Source organism: Gambusia affinis, linkage group LG17 (assembly GCF_019740435.1).
Source record: "Gambusia affinis linkage group LG17, SWU_Gaff_1.0, whole genome shotgun sequence".
Classification (NCBI taxonomy): domain Eukaryota; kingdom Metazoa; phylum Chordata; class Actinopteri; order Cyprinodontiformes; family Poeciliidae; genus Gambusia; species Gambusia affinis.
The window spans coordinates 19954474-19977988 of NC_057884.1; the positions used below are offsets into that span (position 1 = coordinate 19954474).

The 23515-nt window shown below is 38.6% G+C and overlaps 1 protein-coding gene across 2 annotated transcripts in view; it reads left to right on the forward strand.

Moving 5' to 3' along the window:
* Positions 1-22337, forward strand: part of si:ch211-127i16.2 (probable flavin-containing monoamine oxidase A) — a 67643-nt gene extending 45306 nt beyond the window's left edge. The window contains exons 10-12 of one of the 2 annotated variants that reach the window (XM_044144848.1): positions 4162-4248; positions 10693-10793; positions 19129-22337. In XM_044144848.1, coding sequence (XP_044000783.1) covers positions 4162-4248; positions 10693-10793; positions 19129-19444 — 504 coding nt within the window. In that variant the 3' untranslated portion in view covers positions 19445-22337. Of the gene's footprint in view, positions 1-4161; positions 4249-10692; positions 10794-11030; positions 12185-19128 lie in introns of those variants that run through there. The other variant, XM_044144850.1, reaches the window with a different exon arrangement.
* The last annotated feature ends 1178 nt before the right edge of the window (positions 22338-23515 follow it).

Consider the following 23515-nt stretch of genomic DNA (forward strand, 5'->3'; position numbering starts at 1 on the left):
AGACCGGAGACCAGGAAGCGGAATAAAACTGATAATTCTGGGTAAATAAATCAAACTTGTGAGTCTCTTTTGACTTCAGACAAAAAGTACACCTGACTCCATATTTTGTCTTTAGACAAAAGAGAAATCCTACAACCACTAAAGTCTGACTCCGCTCCATTTTTGTTTGCAAAGAAGACAGTTGCGCTCCGTGTTTTGTGTCATTCCCTTCGGTGGTTCTTGGCGCAGCGCCCCCACAGGTGAGGAGGTGAACAGGTTTTTCAAAAGGTTTGCTTGGTTTGACCCAGTGCAGTGTGAAAACAGTCTGCACCAGCTGAAAATGTAACAAATGTTGCTATTTCTGTCCCCATTTGAACCAAGTCTAGTGAACTACCAAGTGTGAAAACACTGTCAGTCACTGCTGGAGCTGATGCTGCCAATGACCTTTTGTACTTCTTTTTTTTTTATCTCCAGGTGAAAATGTTCCTTCTTGGATCTATTCTGCTTCATTTTAAGGGGGGTAAACACAATCTTAACATTATCAAACAGCTGTAAGTGTTTCAAAGCTTCACCAGGAACCCTTCTTATATATAATTCCTTTGCCTTTATTTCCCCTTTTCTAGTACTTTGGGTTCTTTTGTTTGTTTTTTTTACTCGGGGAGAAAAAAAAATAAGACAAAACCCAACATTGTGTCTGGTGTTGTTTTGCAATTTAGGTCGTTTTCCTGCCTTGCTTTAAAGCTCTGCAGCTGTAGTAGCTGTCACCCTGCAGAGACGAGCAGCAAAAGGTTCTTAATAATTAACCTCCACTTGCCGCTCTGCTCCTGAACACAGAGAAAATGTGGTAGCGTGTGATGCAAGCGGGCAGAAGGGTTACAATTATGCACAGTATGTGCTGTTTAAATAAGAGGAAGTTGTTGATCGGATATACCATTTTTCATTTGGACCCTCATGCCCTACATTAATTCCCACCGCAAGCGTTTTAGATTGCTAAATGCTGGTTTGCTCTGGTGGAATTAAAGTGACAGAGAACTTATTTGTGACTAATTTTGACTAACTTTAAACTACTAAATAAATCTATCCTGGACTATGAAAGGAAGCTGGAGTACCAAGAGAGACTCCAAACCACAATTTGAACCTAGAAATGCTTTAGGAGTAAATATTTAAATAACTCAACATTTCTTCCGAATATGAAAAGAATTATTCTAAAAATGGACGACCAGTTTCTGCCAAATGATGTTTCAACGCAAATTTAGCATCATAATCATGTTGTTTTGGATGCATGTATTTCTGAAACCACTTCTTCTCCCAAAAACCTGAAAGCTATTTCAGTTCTTATACTAAATACTAGTCAATATATTTGACTATTTTCATTATTATAATTGCGTAGATGTATTAAATCTGGTACAAAAGAGTGAGAACAAAATTTTATCATGCATAAATCTTCGTTTTAGATGTATACACTAGGTACGTATCTGGTCTCAGCTGAAAACTGGCAGAGTTGAGCCCCAAAGAGCTGAAGGTAAGCGGTTGCCATGGAGACATAGTGACTGTTTAGATACCACGTTTTGCTTTCTCTGGTGATTATTTAACCTCTGCCAGGACAACCCGCAGTTCTCTCCCAGCAGTCTTTTTCCAGTTGTTTAAACTTTTGAATTATTGTTCTGAATGTCAACGTGGGAAAGAACCAATCAAAATACAACAAGCATGTCTTAAAATGATAAATGTAACATATTTTCACGTTGTAATTTGACACTATGCAAAAAAAAAACTATGATTCTACAGCTGGGGTGTTCAAAGTGTGGGCTGGGGGCCATTTGCGGCCCTTTGACTGATTTTGTGTGGCCTCCCAAAGCAGTTTGAGAATGAGACACTTGGCCCATCCAAATTGACTTTTAATTTTTAAATCAGGATGAAATTACCACCATCATCATTTTCTCACACCCAGTTTTTCTTATAAGCAGATCCACGTTTATCCAGGGATGTTTACTAACTTTCCCGCACCGAAATCAACTTTTATTTAATTTATGGAGTTTGGGTAAATGTAGCAAGCATCTTAAAATACAGTGACCCCAACTTCCAACTTCTGCTCTTGTATCTGAGGATAAATTTTTGTACTGAGCCCAAAAGAATTTCAAAACAAGATGCCCGTTTTATGTTTTGGATTTTGAAAATCCAAAACCAAAGGAGCCAAAAACTTTGACAATTTTATTTTTGATTTTAGTTTTTTCCCCTTTTTTGGCCCAGGTGACAAAAGGTTTTGACACCCCTGAGTCTTACGGTGTTCTGGATTTGACACACGTGGTTTACATAAAAACTTTTTACCCGTCCTTATAAATCTGTTGTGTAGCTGCACCTTTTTACGAGTAAGCTACAATTTAGTTTTGCTTTTTATGCCGTGTAAATGTTCTATTTATGTTTTGAGCATATAAGCCCACGCTTTAGTGCAGCAGGGCTCTTCTATTGTCGTCTGTAAGCTTTGCTCGCTTAATGAGGTGTGAGGTGACCTGCGTTTAACAAAACAAGAGCCAATCAGGTTCATTTTAAATCAATGCGCCTTTACTGCTTCACACGGCGACGTTATGTAACCCTCTTTTCTTTCCTCGTGTTTCAAAAAGGATTTCAATAAACATTTCTAATGCAATTTAAAATAGTGGATGGACATCTGATGCTCCCCCTTCTGCTTTAAACCCTTGCAGCTCTGCTGTTTGTTTTTCTCAAATAGCGTAGAGGGCATCCTAATTTTTTCTTTTTCTTTGGGATAAATTAATAGGTCGTAAGCAGGGAGACAGCGGAGACAAAGAAACGCAGTAGAGACAGATAAGACGAGTCAGGAACTGTGTGTTCGTTGCCTTATCTCCATTCCTTTTCACTTTGTCTATTCTTCCATCCTACCCCTTCCAATTTGCTCATCCTTTCTGCAATTCTTCTGCATCTCTCACTGTGTTGTTTATATTTTCTTCCTTTGAGTTTCATTTTTCTCCTTTGCTGTGTTTTGCTTACATTGTTTTGCTGAATGGTTCAAATGCTTTTCCTCTCCAGTTCCTCAGTTTCTTTCTCTCTTTTTTTTTTTTTTTTTTTTTTTACCCCTCTGAAATTTGTCTGAGTTATTCCCCGCTCTGTTATTACCATTTTTTTCCCCACATTTTCTCTCACACGTCTTGCCTGCAATTTGTTTGCAACCTAATTTCTGATGGAACGCTGAGATGATGCATGAAATGTACGGGCAATTTTTCAGATTTCATACAGATGCATCTGGATCTTTACTAATAAAAGCACTCCAATTATCAAATACTGTCCCATTACTGCCACAAACCTTAATTAATTAAATGGTATTTTAAGTGTTTTACTGATACTATTATACACAGTTATATTTTTTTCAGTTTTTAGACAATTCTAAGCAGTGAGTTTTCGTTCAGACTCTTGACCTTAATATTACTGCTGCACAACATCTGTTTCATAAAAATGATTATATCAAAGCTTATTCATGTACTAGTTAAAGTTAGCTGAGAATCTGGGGCACGAATAACAGTTTTTAACAAATGCTTTCCATCAACTTTGAGTTTGAGATGTTTTGCAAAGAAGAAGCAAAACATTTACTCTCCAGATCCAAAAAAGCTGGCTATAAGATTTTAGTCTTGCATCATAGACCAACAAAGTACATTCAAATACAGATTACATAGTAAAATATTCAAATCCAAGCCAGTTTTATTTATAAAGCGCTTTAAAACAGTTTCATCTGCAGCTCCTCCAGACTAGCAGCAGCTGAAACAAAGTGCTTCAAGCTACAAACATACATTTTTAAAAAGCAAATTCATATTGAAACATCATTTAGAAACAAAATTATACATTTTAAACAAAACACATGAATTCAGTGTGTACCAAAATGCCAGTTAGTAAACAGTTGTCCATCAAAGGCAGCAGCAGCAGGAAGCATTAAATTACAGCTTTGATCCTTCACCCTCGCTGCACTGCATGCCTCTTCATCCTTTCCTTTATTCCTACAAACTCTTGCATTCCTCCTGGTTTCATGCTCAATGTTGTGGCTCCTCACAAAATAAAAACCCTCCTTGAGCTGGGAGAAACACGGATGTGCATTATTATTTCAGCAGTATGCCGCTCTGCTTTTAAATGCTAAGCGCTGCCGGTACAACGCTGAGCCTGGATTTTCTCTGTTTGCAGGCTGGAGAAAGAAGAACAGCTGTGCTTTCTAGTCTGGTGAAGTATCTCGGTCCTGAGGCTGCATCATGCATTCACTATGAGGAGAAAGTAAGTCCTTCAGTGGTCAAAGTGTTTGTTGTTTGGTATAAACCCAATGTTTTTGCTCTGAAATCAAACACTGGTGCATAAAAAGATAGATTTGATGTTTTATTTTGTAAAATTCAGTCCCTCAAGCATCCATGATAACTCTGCATGGCAGGATTTAAGGAGATGAAGAAGGTACATCCTTCTTTGCTTCTGACTACATTTGCTTTTTTGCATTATAATCCTCTGTTATTGGAGCCAATTTTATGAATATATATACAGCATGATAATAAAATAAATGTCTGATCAGATAGATTTGTTCAAGGAAGTCTAAAAATACGCATTTTGATGTTTCAGCGTATCATGCATTTGTTATTTTGGGTTTTAATAACACCAGTGACTAGGTTATCTTCAGTTTTTATAAAAATGTATTTATTATAAAATATATATAAAATAAAAAAAATTCCCTTCTCACCCACCGCGGGTGGTGATTCTTCTTCCTCTTAGCTCGGGTCCTCTACCAGAGGCCTGGGAGCTTGAGGGTTCTGCGCAGTATCTTGGCTGTGCCTAGGACTGCACATTTCTGGACTGAGATGTCTGATGTTGTTCCTGGGATCTGTTGTAGCCACTGTTCCAGTTTTGGGGGTGACTGCCCCGAGGGTCCCGATGACCACAGGCACCACTGTGGTCTTCACCTTCCAGGCCCTCTCCAGTTCCTCCCTTAGGCCCTGGTATTTCTCTAGTTTCTCATGCTCCTTTTTCCTGATGTTGCAGTCACTTGGTATTGCCACATCCACCACAACGGCTTTCCTCTGTTGTTTATCCACCACGACTATGTCTGGTTGGTTCGCCCTCACCATTTTGTCTGTCTGGATCTGGAAGTCCCACAGGATCTTAGCTCGGTCATTCTCCACTACCTTCGGGGGTGTTTCCCACTTTGATCTTGGGGGTTCCAGTCCATATTCTGCACAGATGTTTCTGTACACTATGCCTGCCACTTGGTTGTGTCGTTCCATGTATTCTTTCCCTGCCAGTACCTTGCACCCTGCTGTTATGTGTTGGACTGTCTCAGGGGCCTCCTTGCACAACCTACACCTTGGGTCTTGTCTGGTGTGGTAGATCTGGGCCTCAATTGCTCTGGTGTTTAGGGCCTGTTCCTGGGCGGCCATGATGAGGGCCTCTGTGCTGTCCTTCAGTCCAGCTTTTTCCAGCCATTGGTAGGATTTTCTGATGTCAGCCACTTCGGTTATTTGCCGGTGGTACATCCCATGCAGGGGCTTGTCCTCCCATGATGGTTCCTCCGGCACCTCAGGTTCTGTTCCCCATTGTTTGAGACATTCACTGAGCACATTGTCTGTTGAGGCTTTGTCCCTGATGTATCTATGGATCTTGGATGTCTCGTCTTGGATAGTGGTTCTCACACTCACTAGTCCTCTGCCTCCTTCTTTGCGGTTCGTGTAGAGTCTCAGTGTGCTGGATTTGGGGTGGAACCCTCCATGCATTGTTAGTAATTTCCGGGTCTTAACATCTGTGGCCTGTATCTCCTCCTTTGGCCAGCTAATTATTCCTGCAGGGTACCTGATTACTGGTAGGGCATAGCTGTTTATTGCACGGATCTTGTTCTTGCCATTGAGCTGGCTTCTCAGGACTTGTCTTATTCGTTGGAGGTATTTGGTTGTGGCTCTTTTTCTTGTGATCTCATCAAGGTTGCCATTTGCTTGTGATATTATATTATATTATTATATATATATATATACATATATATATATATATATAGGAGGCCTTGAAATTGGCCTCTGTCTCTTTAAGAACCATTTCCAACTCTCCTCTTTCATCTTGTCATCACATCAATGCTTCTCCATGTCGTCCATTGATGCAGTTTACAACTGTTTTCTTGGAGCGTTGCAGTTTGATAAGCTCAGTGGTTCCACCAGGTGTTTGTCGATTTCTGCTGCCGCTAGTCTGAAGGAGTGGAGTGGGGAAATGAAACTACAAGGAGGAGTTTTGGGGAAATAGGTGGAGGTGCTTTTGGTTGCCACGGGAGATTCAAGGATTTGTCAAACATGCTAGAATGAGTCAAAGCAACAAAGTGTTTGTGTTTGAGGGAATAATAATAAAACAATCAAATTCTGAAAAAAAGTACATTTTGGGTAGATGTCCATAAACCTGCAAGGATTTTATGGTGAAATGGAATGAAGTGAACCCCAGCTTTTTCTGTGAAGAGTAAATCTGAATTGTTCTCAGAATATTTGCCCATTCGCTTATTTTTATTTTTTTCATAGAGCATGTGTAAAATTTGAAAGACGATGAAGCTCCGGAAGCGTGAATTTGCAAAGCAGCCAATGCAAGAATGTGATTTATTCTCCTTTTTGTTGATGCACTGCACTGCTCAATAACTGAGGCCACGAATGGCTTGGAGAACAACCCCTTCTTAAAACCTGGAGGCAAGATTCCTCCACATTTCATTACTCTGAGATGCTCCTAAGTGAGGTAGCAGCACGTAAAACCAGCCTCTACTACTAGCTGTAATGTACCTGCAAAATCCGACTCCCATCCAACAGGGTTATAAATCTCTTTATTGATTTTATACACTATTATTATTATTATAAGGAATGCAGATGTGTTCTGAATTTCAATGGCTACTGTAAACTCAGAGGAACTCTGGGTTTAAATGGATCAAGAAACAGGAAGTCACCGACTTTAACCAGTGAAGGCAGGATGATGTTTTCATGCTGGACGCTCTTTACGTTTACACATAATGTGTACTTTGAATAAAAATGCTCCCATGGGAATACAATAAACCTGTTTGAGATACAAACAATACTGATTGGTCTGAAGTGATGCCACTGTATTCTTTTTAGATTTGAAAACTTTCCTCTGCCATAAATGCCACCCTTCTTCTGTCTGTCAATATTTAACTCTTTACATTCAGAGAAGTTTGATTTTCTGGAACATCCACTTCTGTGAAAATCTGCAGCTGTCAGATGTTTTCCATCTCTGTGTGTAAAACTTTCTCGCTGAAGAGTGAAGGATTTCAGGTCGTTTGAAAGTTGCATCGTAACCATTTTGCAACCATTTATGCAATGCCATAAAACACCTCTGAGGTGTTTTATGGCATTTTTATTTACTTCTATAACTTTGTGAATAGCAAAGTGGAAAAACAGAAAAAAGTACAATAATTATATAGGTGTTTTTTTACTCAAAGGAACATTTCCAGGTACACACGGTATACTCGCTACTGTTGAGCGTTATCACAGATCCTTCCTTTTGCAGCTGTTGGACTCCATAACTGTCGCTGCTGCCAATGAACTTTATAAGTTTTGTATCTCTGCTGTTATCTGCACATCCCTCTTTTATTTTTGCAGCTCTTCATTTCTTATAATCTGTTTTTATCCACATCTTGCACATTTTTCTCCGTTAAACATTTTTTAATAACAATACAGTATTATTTCTATGTTAAAACTCAATGTTTTATCTTTTACCTTTGAGTGAATATGCATTATTCCACTTGCATTTGACCGTATTTTTTTTCTGTCCCTTTTCGTTGGTCGTTTCTTTTTTCCCCTCCCTCACTTTAAATTCTACTTTCCTCCCTTTTTTATTTTCTCTTATACAGAAGAGGAAACATTTCCTTTTCTATTCCGTAAATTTAATCAGGAATCTGCAAAGAGGGAATCAGAAGGTGCATTAGTCTGATTTAAAATGGTTCCCTTTAAATCTATGGAGGGCAGTCAGGAAAGAATATGAAACCTCCACACAGCTGCTCTACTGGAGAGGAAAATACCTGCTGGGAATATTATTTTTTGCCCTAATCATGTTGTGTCACACACAAACAGAACAGCTATTTAGCTGCATTACATGATGCATAGTGCACATTGATTAAATGTGAAACAGTACATTAATCATGCTGGATGTTTGATTCCAGCTCCTCGGCTGCTTTTCCTCCTTCGTGCCATCGAAAGGAAAAGCGCTTTGAGCAAACCCAAGGCAGCAACATTAAAGGAGATATCATGATTTTACTTCGCTGACAAAGAGACTCAGGGGGGACATCACTTTTTAGAACAATTACTTTGAGTAAAGCCAGAATAATGAATGAAGGCTGCTTAAGCGGCGGAAAGATTTCCCTCGATTTTCTTTATGGCTGCTAAATTGTTATCAGATTTTTCCTCCACCTTCTTTTAATTACTGTTATCCGAACGTCCCCGACGATAAATGTACAGATAAGAACGCCTCCGAGTTCAAAAGATCATTTTAATTTCTTCGCCGCCTCTCACCGGGCTCAGAGCGGTTACGTTCCTCCGCTTTCCCATTAAGCGGGAAAATTGCAGGTTTATGTTAGTGAGTCAACTTGGACCCATCAAATATTCAGCTGTTACAGCGGTTCCCCTCCCGGCTCCACCGCACGCCGTAGATCAGCTTTCCTAATCCACACATATGCTTTGAAAATCTTAAAAACGTCGCCACATTTTTATACGTCCCCCATCTCTCTCTCTTTCTCTCGCTGACTGGATGCATGTTGCACATACCGGCTCTACGTGACCAATAAAAATGTCAATTCGTGTAACTGAACGACGGCACAAAGTGATAGCTTTTAAGCTACGCTGCAAAACACTTTAAAAGCATCTAATTCAGTGCCTTCAACACTGACAGTTTAATTTGTCTTATAATCACTCAGCAGTTAAGCTGCAGCTCACAATTGTAGAAATCGCCACTGTTTACAAAGCCATGCTGTGTTGCAGAAGAATTCCTCATGATTTATTTTAATCAACAGGGTTTGGCAACATATTTAAGTGCCTGGAAATGTTCACGTTTTCTTTTTTTTTAATGTTTTTCTTTATTTTACTTGAATAATTGTAAACTACAATTCTTTAAAAGTCTGAAAAGTGATTTTTTTTTTTTTTTGTAATACCCCTTTTTCTCTGAGACTCCTCAATAAATCCTATGCCTTATTAGTAAACAAGATCCAGTTTTGTGGTTTTTAATCTCTAAATCCAGCTGTTCTGTGAATGTCTCAGAGGGTCAGAAGAACTTTAAAGCAGGTTGAGGCTATAAAACATCTACAAGCTTTGAACATTTGGCGAAGCAACAAACACGGTGAAAAAGGTGATAAAATCGTCCAAAAATGTAAAAAGATCAATTTTAGCAGCTGTATTTTTGTAATTTCTACTGATGCAAACAAAATGCATGTTCTGTTCACAGAAAGTGAGACCCAGAATGTGAAATATTGCTTCCTCCTGTCCTCAGTTTAATATAGACATCAATTAAAGACCTGCCACATCATCCTGCAGCAGCGCCGCCTGTTTCCCCGGCTCCCTCTGACTCTTTATCACAGCGTTTCAAACCGTTGTCAGATTCAGGCCCATCTTTCTCCCGCTCTCTCCAACGCTCATTTCTTCTGTCTTGGATTTCTCATTTCTCAGCTCTGTAATTTTGTCTGCCTTTCCAGCCTTCTCTGACATATTTTTTCTGTTTTCATTTCTTGCTTTGCTCCCATACAGTCTGAAAGCGAAAAATAAAAAATAAAAAAAATACCACTTATATGAAGTCAACCAGAAGTTTACATAAGTAACAAATGCATTGACACAATCAGACAAAACTTCTCTTGTTTTATGTCAGTCAGAATTACCAAAATTATTTCTATTTGCTAAATGCCACAATAATGAAAGAGAGAATGTCAGATTTATGTATTATTGTCTTCAAAATCAGAAGTTTAATTAACATAAATACAATCATTCCTCCTGATATTTAAAATAAAAGCCACTTATTAACATATCAGGTAGAAATGATGAAGAAATTTACATGTATGTTTACATCTTCAACATAAAAGAAAGAAAAGGTGCATCAGTGAGTAAATTAAATTGAGGGCGAAATTTGCTGAGAGATGATGGGGAAGATTCAATCTTAAGAAATTATTTACTTTAAACAAGCTTATATATCTGGCTGAAATTGTACTATTAAGTCAGTTTCATTTCAAGATACTTGCTCTAGAAACTAGACCAAATTACTTGGAAGAATTTGTGTGTTTGCAGTTATGGCCAAGTTAATACAGACCATAAAGGCTCCGATTTCAGCTTTATTTTGGTGGATAGAGAAATATCCTTTTGTAAACATTTAGACCTTCCTACGAACAAAACTAAATTATGTTTGAACAACTGGGCAACTTTAACTGTCCAGGTGTTTCTTATTATTTTCGTTTTGTGTTGTCCGTTAATTGTGTGTGTTGCCAGGAGAACGCTGGTAGATTTATGTCTAATCTCTCAAAAGTCTTTCTAAAATAAAAACAAAACAAACTTTCATAATCCTGCCAAACAAGGATGTCTTGGGGGGGGTGGTAGGACATCCTACGTTAAATCTGAATTTTAAGTAGTCTATGCTAGCTTTTCAGGAGTTACTGTCATTTTACCTTCTTCTTTTTCTGCTGCACCATTAAAATGTGAGTTATATCTTTAGCCCCGTTTTGTTTTGAAGGACTGGGCTAAGGAGGAGTTCAGCGGCGGCTGCCCCGTCAATGTCATGGCACCCGGTCTGCTAACGTTTTACCAGCCGAGCCTGAGGAATCCCTGTGGCAGGTAATCACCCCGCTGATGACAAACATAATCACACCTCTGCTTCTCCAACTCTTCCAAACGTCTCGTCTTCTTCTGCACTCTCACTTGGACAAACCATGGAGAAGAAGAAGAAGAAAATCCTAAATCTTCCTAGTAATTTTTTGGAGTTTATTATTTAATGAGATTTGCTCGTTGGTTGCTGACAGGTTGAGAGATAGTTTGTATTTCCTGGTTGTTTATTCTATTCTTATACCACAGAAACCATTTCAATGCCTCCTCAACTCAAACACATGAGACATGAAGAGTGCCTTGAATTACAGCTTGTCCAGATCAAAAAATACAACAAAAAAAAGGTCATCAGGAGGTTTATTCCTTGAAGAAAATGTCCCATAATCCATTTCTAATGGTCTGTTCAAGGATGCACAGGACTGAGTAAACGAGAGCGACTGGAAGGTAGGGGGATTCTGGTAATGCGTTTCTATAATGACATCCAGTCAACGGGGAGCAGGGGAAGCTCGTTGCTTAACGTGACTGAAACAGCAACGGGGGGATGGCGGCCCCTCATTGGCATTCTGTCCCTGCATGACAAACGAATCCCCAGAGATGTGCTACGACCTTGACCGCGTCCAGCACAAGGAAGATACCTCATTTAATTGCTGGAGAAATGACGATATTAGCCCGCAGATGTGCGGTTTGATTTGAGATCCTTTGTATCTCATTAGGGGCTACATTACGCTTTCTGTAATAAGCCTAATAGACCCGGATGGTTTGTCGGGCTGCTGGACTCTGAGATGTTTGCAAAGAATGAAAGCACCATAGTAATTCTCCTGAGTTTAGACCTGCAGTAATGATGTTTCTTATTTCTGTTTTTAAAAAAAGATCAAATCTACATTCACCAATGTTTACAGATTCACTTCACTGTTTGATCTACTTATCAGCACAGAACAACTGGAACAAACATTTCGTTTTATACTTACTGATTGAGAAACGCTCACACCAAACGCGTTTCGCGCGTCATTAACGGGTCCGATGCTTCAAGTTGGATGCCTGTGCACTTTGAATGCAGATGCTTGACGTTTTGCTGAACTCCTAGCGTTTTGCGCGTCTGATTTACATTAAAACTCTATGTAGAGGCTCGACTCGCCTCTACATAGACTCAGACACGTTAAAATCACTCCAGCCGTTGTTTTCCATTGCTGAGCCAGATGTCGGACGCTTTGAACGCTTGAAATAGCGCCGCACTAGAGGCTTGAAGGCACAACAACGGGCCCTTGACTGATGGTGCGAATGCACAATTAGACCAACATTTAGCTTTATACTTTAATGTCGGAGCAAGGCCTAGAGAAACTTCTGTTAGTTTATGCAACCCTGAAGAAGAATGAAATATGGAGCACCAATATTTATTTATATTTTTGTCTTTCTTTTGGTTTTGTTGTTTTGTTTGTATTTCGTTCTAATTCATGTAAAGCACTTTGCCTTGTTGCTGAAAATGTGCTACATAAATAAAATGGACTTTACCTTCTTCAAGTTTAGCAACACTATCCTAAATATTAAAGTATATTTGGTGTTTGAACTTATAAAATAGGAGTTATTAATGTTTCTTGAGGGCGGTTTCCGGTAATTTTAGTTATTTGGGGGTGGCTCTGGTTAGGGAACTGAACACTTTTTTTGTTCTGCGTCCAAAAAAATATGGGTAATCACAGTTAATTGATGATTTAATAATTGAAGCGAATACTCTTTTATATAAACCCCAGTTGGTTTGGATCTCTCAGGATAAATGGCATTCAAAGTATTTTTTTCTGCATGTTTTTCTTTGAGTTAAAAATTCGTTTGATAAAATCAAGTGCAGCCTGTATTCAGGGATATGAATTATTAGCATGGATATGACATTTATAACATATATGAAGACATTACACTCATTATTTTACATGCATTTGTCTATATCATGATATTTCATCTGTTTTAACTTCCCACAACCTCTTACAGAACATTTCCAGTTATCTCTGCTTAATATCAAAACACTATCTGCAGACTAAGATATTGTTCCCAAGCTTAGAATAAATGTCTTCACACTATCCTACCTTTGCAAGGTTACAGCACTGTGCTTCGAATACCAAGAACAAGAGCTCTGCTGGGCTACAAAATATAGGCAGGCCTTTACAGTGCATCAAAAATGTAAGAGTCGAGGTCTCCCAAGTGAACTGCAAGCAAAATGAAATGCACTGAGCCAAAAGCTAAACAAAACTTATACATGGAACGGCAAACGGCTGCTAAATGTTGCACAAATCTTTTACAGCTTCTGGAATGAAAATTATTTAGTTTCTTGTACAATTTTCATGAAACACTTTCAGCACACTCTCTTCATGCCAACACGTTTGCTCCAAAACAAACGTAAAAGCAATTAAACGGAGTACGGTAATGATTTGTTTTCAGGCATGTGGAGAAGCAAAAATGGTGAAACAGTTTGTAAGAAAGTTCAATGCAGTGGAATTTAATAAGGCAGATTTTTACCAAGTAAGTGGAAATGTCCAAATTTAATCATGAATTTACAGAATTAAATTATCTGGAAAAGCAACAATCGTGGAAAACCCCGCTGCCAATTTTTGACCTTAACTCTAAAGCGCACTTGGATTATGCCACTGGAGAGTAACGCAAAGCACACCTGTTTTGGAGTGGCCTAGTCAAATTCAGGGCTTATCTGCAGTATATTTTTCCACAACACTGAGAATGAAAGGCAATATAAACGAAATGACTAGCACATCATCATTTAGTCCAAACGTCAAACCTTTTCTTTTTAGCGCTGAAGGAATTGTACTTAAGAAGGACACTAATTAATCTGGCACTGTGAATTAAGTAGTGTCCAGTTTATCTGCACAATTTAACAATCTGGCCTCTAATGAATGAACAAAGCTAAGACAACTTCCTTACCTCTACAGCAAAAACAAAGAGTCAAGAACTGCAGTTTTATTTAAAGGGATCCAATGTTGGCCTAAATATGCTGTAATTTTCCTATTAATCAAACAATTTGCTGCTTGTGATGCACCAAAATTCAAAAGTACTTCAAAAATGTGTATCTTATATTTTTCACCCATGGAGGTCGGCATTTTTAAACCCGCTGGGTTGATGACGGGTTTTGGGCCATTCTGTACTGGAATCTGCAGAGTAAACACAGGAAAGCTAACTTAAACTGACTTGTTGTGTAAAATATTGCGTTTGACTGGTGTAATTTTAGATAATGCCACATTGTGTCATTGTTGACTGTAATTTAAAAGAAACAAAACGGTGAGGTGAATCTGGAAGCGTCCAACACAAAACAAAAGAAGAGCAATGTCTAACAGAACATCGGAACCGAAGAACAAAGATTTGCGCTCTCAACATTTCTCTCCAGAAGACTTTGAGTCATTTGTACGAGCAAATCTGACAAAGGCTCCAACAGCCTTTGTCAGTCAACACCCCAAAGAAGACCGGACCAGATATAGAGCTACAGAAGTACTTACCGACCAGAGGTACGTGTTATTCATTGTTTTCATTTATGAAGCTGAAGACAGCCGCTGCAGCAAACACCAGCTCCTTCGGCCAGCTCTGTCCACTTCCTGCGTTTGGTCCTCCTCATCTTCATCACCTCTTATGATTTCTACATTCCCGTTGATTTCAATGCGCTCCTGTTAAATTTGAAAAGGCTTAATGACGTTACTCATGCTGTTTTGGGTGGACGCCGTTAGTGCAGTTGGACTGTAAGGCATAATTTACCCACATTTCATTGCAACGTGAACAAAAAAAGAAGAGCAATGTCAACATGGCGAAATCTATAAAAACGAAACCACCTACAATATCATTACTGTATTGTTTTTTTCATCTGAAATAAATATTTCTCAGTCTATTGCTACAACTAATTATATATTCAGACTAAATACATAATGAATGAATTTATTTTTCACAGCTGTGTGATGGACAATGTATATAATTCTGTCCTTGTGAGACTTTAACAAGCAGCACACTTGCAAGCAAAGCTTCTTAACATTTCTCTGAAAGTTCAAGGTGTTCTGTTGATGAATCCCCTTGTTGAGCCTATTAGGAAATAAAAATGCTTACAAAAACATCCTGACTGCAACCTGCTGACCATTTGTTTACATGGTCACTCTGTTTTTATTCATCTTGATCCTGTTTTGTACTCCTGTCGCGTTTCTCCGCAGACGAGATGGTAAAGCTGTTTGCAGCACAAACCGCAAACTCCCTGTTCAGAAAATATAAATTAATCATAAAATATGCTGGCCAGACGTTGTGGGGGTGGCTTTCGGATTACAGGTTGGTTTTGTGGTCTGGTGTCGGTCTGCACTCATGAGAATTAATTTGTCCCTTACCTTACCTCTTTCTTTTAAATAATAAATCAAATGAGTGTCCTCTTTTTCATTCTGGCTACAGAGACGATTGATAAGCAAGAATAAAAAGGCGTCCTCTTGAGTATTTGCAGCACAAAAAAAAATCAGATTATACACAAACACATATTGCTTAGCTGCTGTAGCGTTAGCTGCAACCGTTGCTCACATGGGAAGCTAACTTGTGCTCTGAATTAGACCAATCACGTGTGGAGAGAGCCGGATTGGCTCAGGCAGCTGGTTTTGGGAACTGAGGTATAATGCGCTACAGAATGCATACAAATGATCTGCATATGATGAAAACAGTCATCTGTGAGAAAACCAACAGAGGCGCGGCTGCCAGCGTGCTGATGGAGGCAGCATGTTCCTGCCGCAGGGCATGTGAACCACTCACCATCAGGGGGATAGATTTTCCTTTTCATCGTTTGCTGTGTTTTTGCAGGTGGGAGAAAATATTTGCGCTGCGGTTATTAAGTCATCACCGCTACATTTCGACTCGGGTGCTTTCTGTTCAGCACTTCAACAGGCTTTGACTGTCTGGAGCCGACCTCAAAGGGAAATCAGTCGAGGCAAAACCATCATAATAAGAATTGATTTCTGCTATAAATACATGGAAACACTTTTGATTATATACTATCAGAGCAGAAAGTTCTGCGAAGTTCCAGACAGTCTACAGCTTTATTCATTTCCACTTTATTAACTCCAAGTCGTCCACAGAAAAGGGCAACTTCCCACCGTTTAGCTTTATTAACAACATACACTGACATGAACAACCTCAAAGGTCCTACAGTACTTTAATTTCTGCCTGCCGCCACGAGAAAATGTCCTCATTCTTTTAATAATAACGATAGACTTGATTTTACTTGTGCTTTTAGTTACAGAAACAAAGAACGTCACTAAAAAAATCATAAAGTGCTTGATAATGATTCATAAAGATGGTAATCAAAGAGGATTTAAGGAAGGACAGAGACCTCAGGATGTGTACTAACTAACATAAACACAACTCAAAAGGAAAGGAATGAATAGAGATTTTTATTAAAAAAGCCATTCATCACTATTTTAAAGTGTTTATTGCATTCGAAATGTAAATTTTATGTCTTTAAAACCCACACGCTTCAATATATTCATTGGGATTTTATGTAATGGACAGAAAGTAGTGGAGAATTGTAAATGGACAGACAACAATACATTGGTGATAATGTGTATTTTTTCATCATAATCAAGAAACTGTTGCCTTCAGTTGCTATAAAACTTCTGAATATACCAAACATAACTTAAAGGAAATGTGAGTTTGTGATTTGACATCTTGAAATTGGTCTCTGTCTCTTTAAGAAGCTTCTGCTCTTTCCGAGACTCGGTACGTCATCGCAACACGTCTCTATTACGCTGTTTACAAACATTTTTATTAGCTTTTGGCTGAGAAGTAGTTCCTATGATAAGCTCAGGAGGCATGAAGGTCCACCAGGTGTCTGCTAATTGCTGCTGCCACTAGTCTGGAGGGGCTGAGTGCGAAATTCAAAAATGTGGTTTCACCAGATTATCTGTCAAAGTTTTCAGTAATGTGTTGGTCAGTTCTTAACCCAATTAAACTAGTTTGAACATTTTCCTCAGATGTTTTCTCTGCTTTATGCCGATAATTTTAGCCTTCTTAACATCTTTTCCACGACTACAGGATATCTTTCCTCATGATTGTTTAAGAAAGGAGAAGCTACTGATTGCATCAACTTGTTGCCAGCTGGAAGATAGATGTTTAGACAGCAAGAGTGACTTCAGTCTGAACTTAAAATGAATAAAAAAACAAAGCAACGTTTTTCTTTAATTTTGCCGGACTTACCATGTCAGCAGTTTAGACGGAAAATCAGATTTTCTCAAGTTCTTACTTTTCTGTCACCAACTAATTGGTTGCAAGTGTGTATTGTTTCAGCAATTTGGCACGGCAATTTAAACCAGGAAAAGATGGTTCACAGATTTTACTCAGACAATAGAGGATGAGAACAAACAAGAATAATACTTGCTCTTCACTCTTCTTTGTATAACCTTGACCTTGAAAAGGTTCAGAGGAAGAACCTTTTATCCCAGAGGGCAGAAGGAAGGGGGTGGGATGGTAAAGGTGGAGCATATTGTCTTGTTGCAAAACCACGGTTTCCTGCTTCACATCTGTGGTGCATGGAGTCAACCAACTTCTGGCATCGTTCCACAGGTATTGCAGCCCAGGATAATTGCACTGTATTCCACAATTCCTCAGCGTTTCTTGGTTTTGCCTCATGCACTGCACTTTTTATGTCAGCCCACAAGTTTTCAATGGGATTAAGGTCCGGGGATTGTGCTGGCCACTCCATCAGTTGAATCTTGTTCATCTGGAACCATGCTTTTGCTCGCTTGCTGGTGTGTTTGGGGTCATTATCCTGTTGAAAGGTCCACCTCAAAGGCATTTCCTCCTCAGCATATGGCAGCATGACCTCTTCCAGGATCCTGATGTACTGGAACTGATCCATGATAAAGTTTGTCGTTATTCTGTCTGACAAAAAAATTCAGATCAAAAACCACAAGATCACCCAAAGGTCAGAAATGTATTGATAGTATGAAAAACATCCCCATATCATGATGCTTGCACCACCATGCTTAATGGTCTTCAGTGAGTACTGTGGCTTGAATTCTGTGTTTGCAGGGCGTCTGACATACTGCCTGTGACCCTTAGACCCGAACAATCTTGCTTTCATCTGTCCACAAGATATTATGCCATTTCTTTCCAGGCCAGTCAATGTGCTCTTTGGCAAATTGTAAACGCTTCTGCACATGTCTTTTTTCTCAGCAGTGGGACTTTGGGGGCTTCTTGCTGGAAGGTTAACCTCAGTAAGACGCTTCTGATTGTCACAGTACTCCCTGTCAACTGAAGGTCTTGCTTGATCCTCTTGGATCCCATCATTGGCTGAGTCTTCGCCAGTTTGGCTATTCTTCTGTCCATTCGAGTTGTCTTTCTTTTTTCTTCCTCGTTTTTCAGTTTTTGCTCCCATTTCAGGGCATTTGAGATCATTTTAGCTGAACAGCCAATGATTTTCTGCACCTCTTTGTATGTTTTCCTTCTTTAATCAATTTTTTATTAGGAAACGCTCATATTCAGAACAGTGTCTTTAACAAACCATTTTCATTGTTTTTTCAGGAGAAATGCACAGCCAGCATGCCAGTTGTCTTGATCCTTAAATACGGATCACCTGTTAACACCCTTTTTTCCCAGAATACCCTCCCTAATTGATGCCCTCTCTAATTGAACTCACCACTGCTATTTTTTTGAACACACCCTTTTCAGTTAATCATTCAATTTCACAGAATACACAGTATGCATGGCTGTCCTGTTGGGTTTGTTGGTTTTCTATACCTTTATTTTACCCCCAGAAACTTATCTGGGGTATAGAGTTTGAAATGTTAATAAAACCAGTGATTTTCTTGCTGCTGTTGAGGCACTGCTATTATTTCGAACACAACTGTATCTGCGAATAAATCCAGCTGATATAAATGGGTAAAGAATTTTTATGTTGTGGTGCCTCAGCAACTTGAACCTATTTTTATTTTTTGTTTGTTTGACATTGGGAATTTGTAAATAACTCAAAAGGCCCTCAATTTGTTCATGGTTTTGTCACATTTACATAACATGAACGCTTCTCAATAGTTAAACTAATACTTTCATCTTTCATTTCAGGATAAATATATTTAGATGATGTGTTATTGCGGGGAAAATTTCAAATTAGGGAGTTGTGAGTGTTTAATGGGTTAATTGTTTCTCAGAATGAAAAAGTTTGAGAAACACTGGATTAAGGAATATTCTAACAAAAGCCACGAGCTTGAAAATATAATCATATTTGCTAAAGTAATTATAATTTATTGAGATCTACCTGTAATTGGGATTCTAAATGTGCTGATTTGAATGTAAAAGCAAAGACAAAATGCTTTGTGACGATTTAACGACGTTTTTGGTTTCACAGGATCCACTGGGCCGGCACTGAGACCGCCACCCGATGGTGCGGCTACATGAGCGGCGCCGTGCAGGCGGGGCAGCGGGCCGCTCTGGAGGTTCTGGCTGAAGTCAGCCATGTTGTCCTGACGGCGGAGGAGCAGGAATCTCTGATCCAGGGTCAAACTCTGCACCGTCCCCCAAAGCCAACCGCGCTGTCTGCGCTCCTCAAGAGGCTCACCAGGAAGTCCGTGTTGGTACCGGCGCTGACCATAAGTGTTGCTCTGCTGCTGGCTCGGAAACAAAACGTTCCGATGAAGATCAAGACTTACATTGGTTCTTTCTAAACTGGATCTGTTGGTTTGTGTTGGTGAAGTTAAGCTCCATGAAATGACTTGGTGTCTCTAAAACTTCTCAAATCCAATCTGAAGGATAAATTCTTTGTCAAATTAACAGAAGAAAAAAAATGATGAATTTATTTTGAATTAATACTTCAAATAAATACATATTTTTATTATTAGCTAACAAACATTAACCGTGGACCCCTTGCTTATTCATGGCTCAAAATTTGCATATTTTTATATTTACTTCATTCTGGAACGTAGCTCCAAATTATCTAGATGTAGAACATATCTACAACATTTGAAATAAAATGCAGCTTCTGAAGCTAAGACAGCTAGCCACAATGCTACTTCACATGCTAACGAGTGGCGTTTGCAAACCAGCCAATCCAGGGGCACCATTCGCTTTCCTTGGTGCTGATTGGCTGGAGGAACGTAGATAAGAAAAACCATAGATATTAGTTTCTTCGGTAGAACCAAGATGGTTTTTATTGTGTGTATGAACGCATATTCAGGTGTGTTTTAGAGTTTAAATGGTTAAAATGGGAAGTTCTGAGCGTTTTTAAAGGTGGTTTAAAAGAGGCGGCTTCAAAATGTGTTTTAAAAAACACACCGACTTTCTGCCACTTCTGAGTTTATGGACTTTTAATTAGCTTTGTCACCTTTCTATTTTCATTTGTTTACTTGCTTCACAGCAGTTAATTTCAGTAGTTGCTTTATTTAGACTGTTCATCTTTTCTGTTATGTTATTTTACCAGATTTGATTTGATTTTTGCTGTTCATTACCTCAGTGCCACCAAGATTGACTTTAAACCATCCACACAATAATAAGAAAATAATCCAAACTGCTATAATTAAAACAGTAAAAGAAAGTTTCCAGAAGCTGAATGGAAAGAAATCTAATAGATATTTTTAACTTCTTGTGCCCAACTTTAGTCTAATGTAGAAAAGGAGGAGACGGAAATGAAATTAAAATTTTTCAGACTTCCCTGCAGAGGAATTGAAAATGGGGGGCCACAGCAAACAGGCTTTTAATTTAATATAAATACATAAACGTTTTTGTAATCTTTCAAATAAAATATCCATGTTTATTAATACAAAATAAATAGAAACTGCTCATATGAGCATAAGCATTAGCAGAACTCTAAGAATCTATGTTTCCAATCTCTGAAATCTATTTCTTTAAAAACAATCTACGCCAGTAGTGCAACCGCATGTTAGGGTAGCATTAATTCATAATATTACTCAAGTAAAAGAATACAGTACAGCGCAGTAACAATACTGCTATAAAAAAAGTTACTTGTAAAGTTAAATGTAACTTGAATAGACAACAAAATTAGTAGCTTATTCGGTGACACTTTATTTGAAGGGGTGTGTCGTAATGACGCTTTTAATGCAAAGTTGCACTAAAAGATGCATTAAAAGTCCAATAAATGTGTAAACTTTGAATTATTTGGTCAATAATGACACTTTTAATGCAAAGTTCTATTAAAATGTGCATGGAAAGTAAATTAGAAGTGTCAACTTTGCATTAAAAGTGTCATTATTTACCGAATGACACTTCATGACAACTCATGAATATTCATGAACACGCCTTCATTTTCATGACTGATGTTATGTGAGTCCCCATTTCAAATAAAGTGTTACCGTTTATTCTTGCTAAGAAGTTTAACTTGATCTATTGGCATGAACTAGTCATGATTTAGCCAACATTTCCTGCACCAGCATGCAGGTTTGCACAATAGCATGTTTCAGGTCTGGCGTTAGCATCTTAGCGTTCATGTTGCGTTTAAAGCTGAAAAAAGCAGCTTGTAGCGACCTTTGAAAAAAGGACAGAGGGCACAGAAACAGGAAGAACAGGAAGTCTTTACTGTATCACATTGAGCCGGGAATAATAGAAAGTTTACCACTTTGAAGTAAAAAAAAAAACAAAAAAAAAACAGCTTCCAGTCCAGGCAGGCTGGGCTGCATCCGACCGACTGAGGCAGATTCACTTTCAATCTGTTTGGAGCCGTCCACCTGATTCTGTTTGAAAACCATGAAGACACTAACAGAACCACATCATCTGCAAAAAGTCCAGAGGAGAGGTTTCCAAACCGAACCCCTTTATCTCTGTTGAGGAACTGTCCATGAACACCACAAAGGCAGACCTGGTTTGATCAAAACTGCACGGGGGAAAAAACCAAACGTTTTGCTAACAGTGATGCATCTAAACTGACCAAAACATAAAAGGACCTGAGAGATGTCTTCAGCATCTCTGAGAAGGGAAACGAGACGTAAACCTTTCCAGGGAGGCTGGAAAACGTTGCTTTCAAGGTGAACACAAAGTCTGTGTTCAAGTTCAGCTCCTTTAAAAAAAAAAAAATGTTTCCAAAAGGTTTCCTCCAAAATCCTCCAATCCAATCCAATTATCAATGGTAATCCCATAAACCAATCACTTCACCTTTCATTAGCTTAGAGGTGACATTGTCTTGACATTTGAAGCTTATAATTCAGTTTCCTTGAGTAAACACAGATACTCACTCACTGATATCCAGTTCAGTTGATGCAGCCAAATTCAAAGGTTGATGCAGCCATTATGAATAATTAAAGCTAATTAAAGCGTAATTCAAAACCTCAACTTTGTACCAACACTGACGAAAGCAACCTAATCAACTCTGGTTGATTCCAGAGATTTAAAATAGGTTAATTACACTTTTTAGCATGACATAGGTTATAAAATAACCAAGGGATGAAGGATTTGTTCCTGCCTTAAAATCTGAATTATATGCTAATGAGGGGATTCAGCCGTTTTATTCTCATGAATTTAGATAAGCGATTCATGTAAAATTTGCAGTAAATTAGTTGTAAATCATTGTTTTGTTTTGTTTTTTTTACGCTTCTCTGCACAATTTCTACTCAAAATAAAGTAAAATGATTGCAATGTTTTTGATTCTTTCATTATTTTCTTACAAAAACAGCAGAAAAGCTTGAGATTATCTTCTTCTGGTTTGGTTTGAAACCACCTCAGATTGCTCGTGTTTAAACAGGTTTAAACACGGAGAGACGACGGAGCCCAACACGGCTCCGCAGACTGCCATAAAAACTGCATGAGCGGCTTGGAGCGCAGCCACGGGCCCATTTGTGCGGCTTCAAAACACCAGCAGATATTTGAATGAGCGTTAGATGGATTAACTCGTCACGCAGTAATAACATCTCCGGCTAAGTGATTTAATCAATATTACTAGATTGCACAGTCGATTGAAAGGATTTTTGTCAGCCCATATGTCTCCTCTAGAGAGCAACTCAAAAGCTCACTAATCACCATGAATCTAGCAGCACCACGAATCGCTATCCGTCTGTTTTCGCAGGTTTCAGCTAAATTAAGAGCCTCTGCAAGCCATGCTGAAGGAGGAATATAATCTCAGAAGTTGTTTGCTTGGTTTGAAGATGTAAAAGAATGGAAACAAAATACACCCATCTCTTTTTTTTTTTTGGACTTGACCCTGAAATAAAAAAGGTCAGACTTTTCCCCAGGTTAATTAGAAACTTCAAGATAACAGTCAAGTCCGTTTTTATGTGTATAGTACACCAGCATGAAGAAATGTTCAATATTATTTAGTTTTCAGAAGTACTAATCGAGTGCAGAGACAGTTACTTATTGAAATTTTAACAGTTTCTTATTGGCAGAGATGCTCCTAACCTGTTTGGCGCCCTGGGTGAACCACCTTTCTGTATGAAATTAGACTACTAAGCTGACATAGTGTAAATTATTGTACACCCAGACTGTAATTAATATTAACATTTACTAAATTTTCATGCTTAAGAACTTTAGCACATTAACAAAATAATCTGCAAACCTTAACTTAAATAATTAACTTTAGAGCATGCGTTCCAAAATACTTTTCCTTAACATTTATTTCTTTGCAATTAGTTATCATACTGAATAAAACACACAACATAGCTTCACAAACTTCTTCTAGTGTGGGGGAAACCAATCTGTTCCACAGTTCAACCTGCCTGCATGCCTTCGAGACAAAACACTGGGCAAATCTGACCCACCTCTCCTGTCAGACACTGAGAAGGGCAAATTAACCC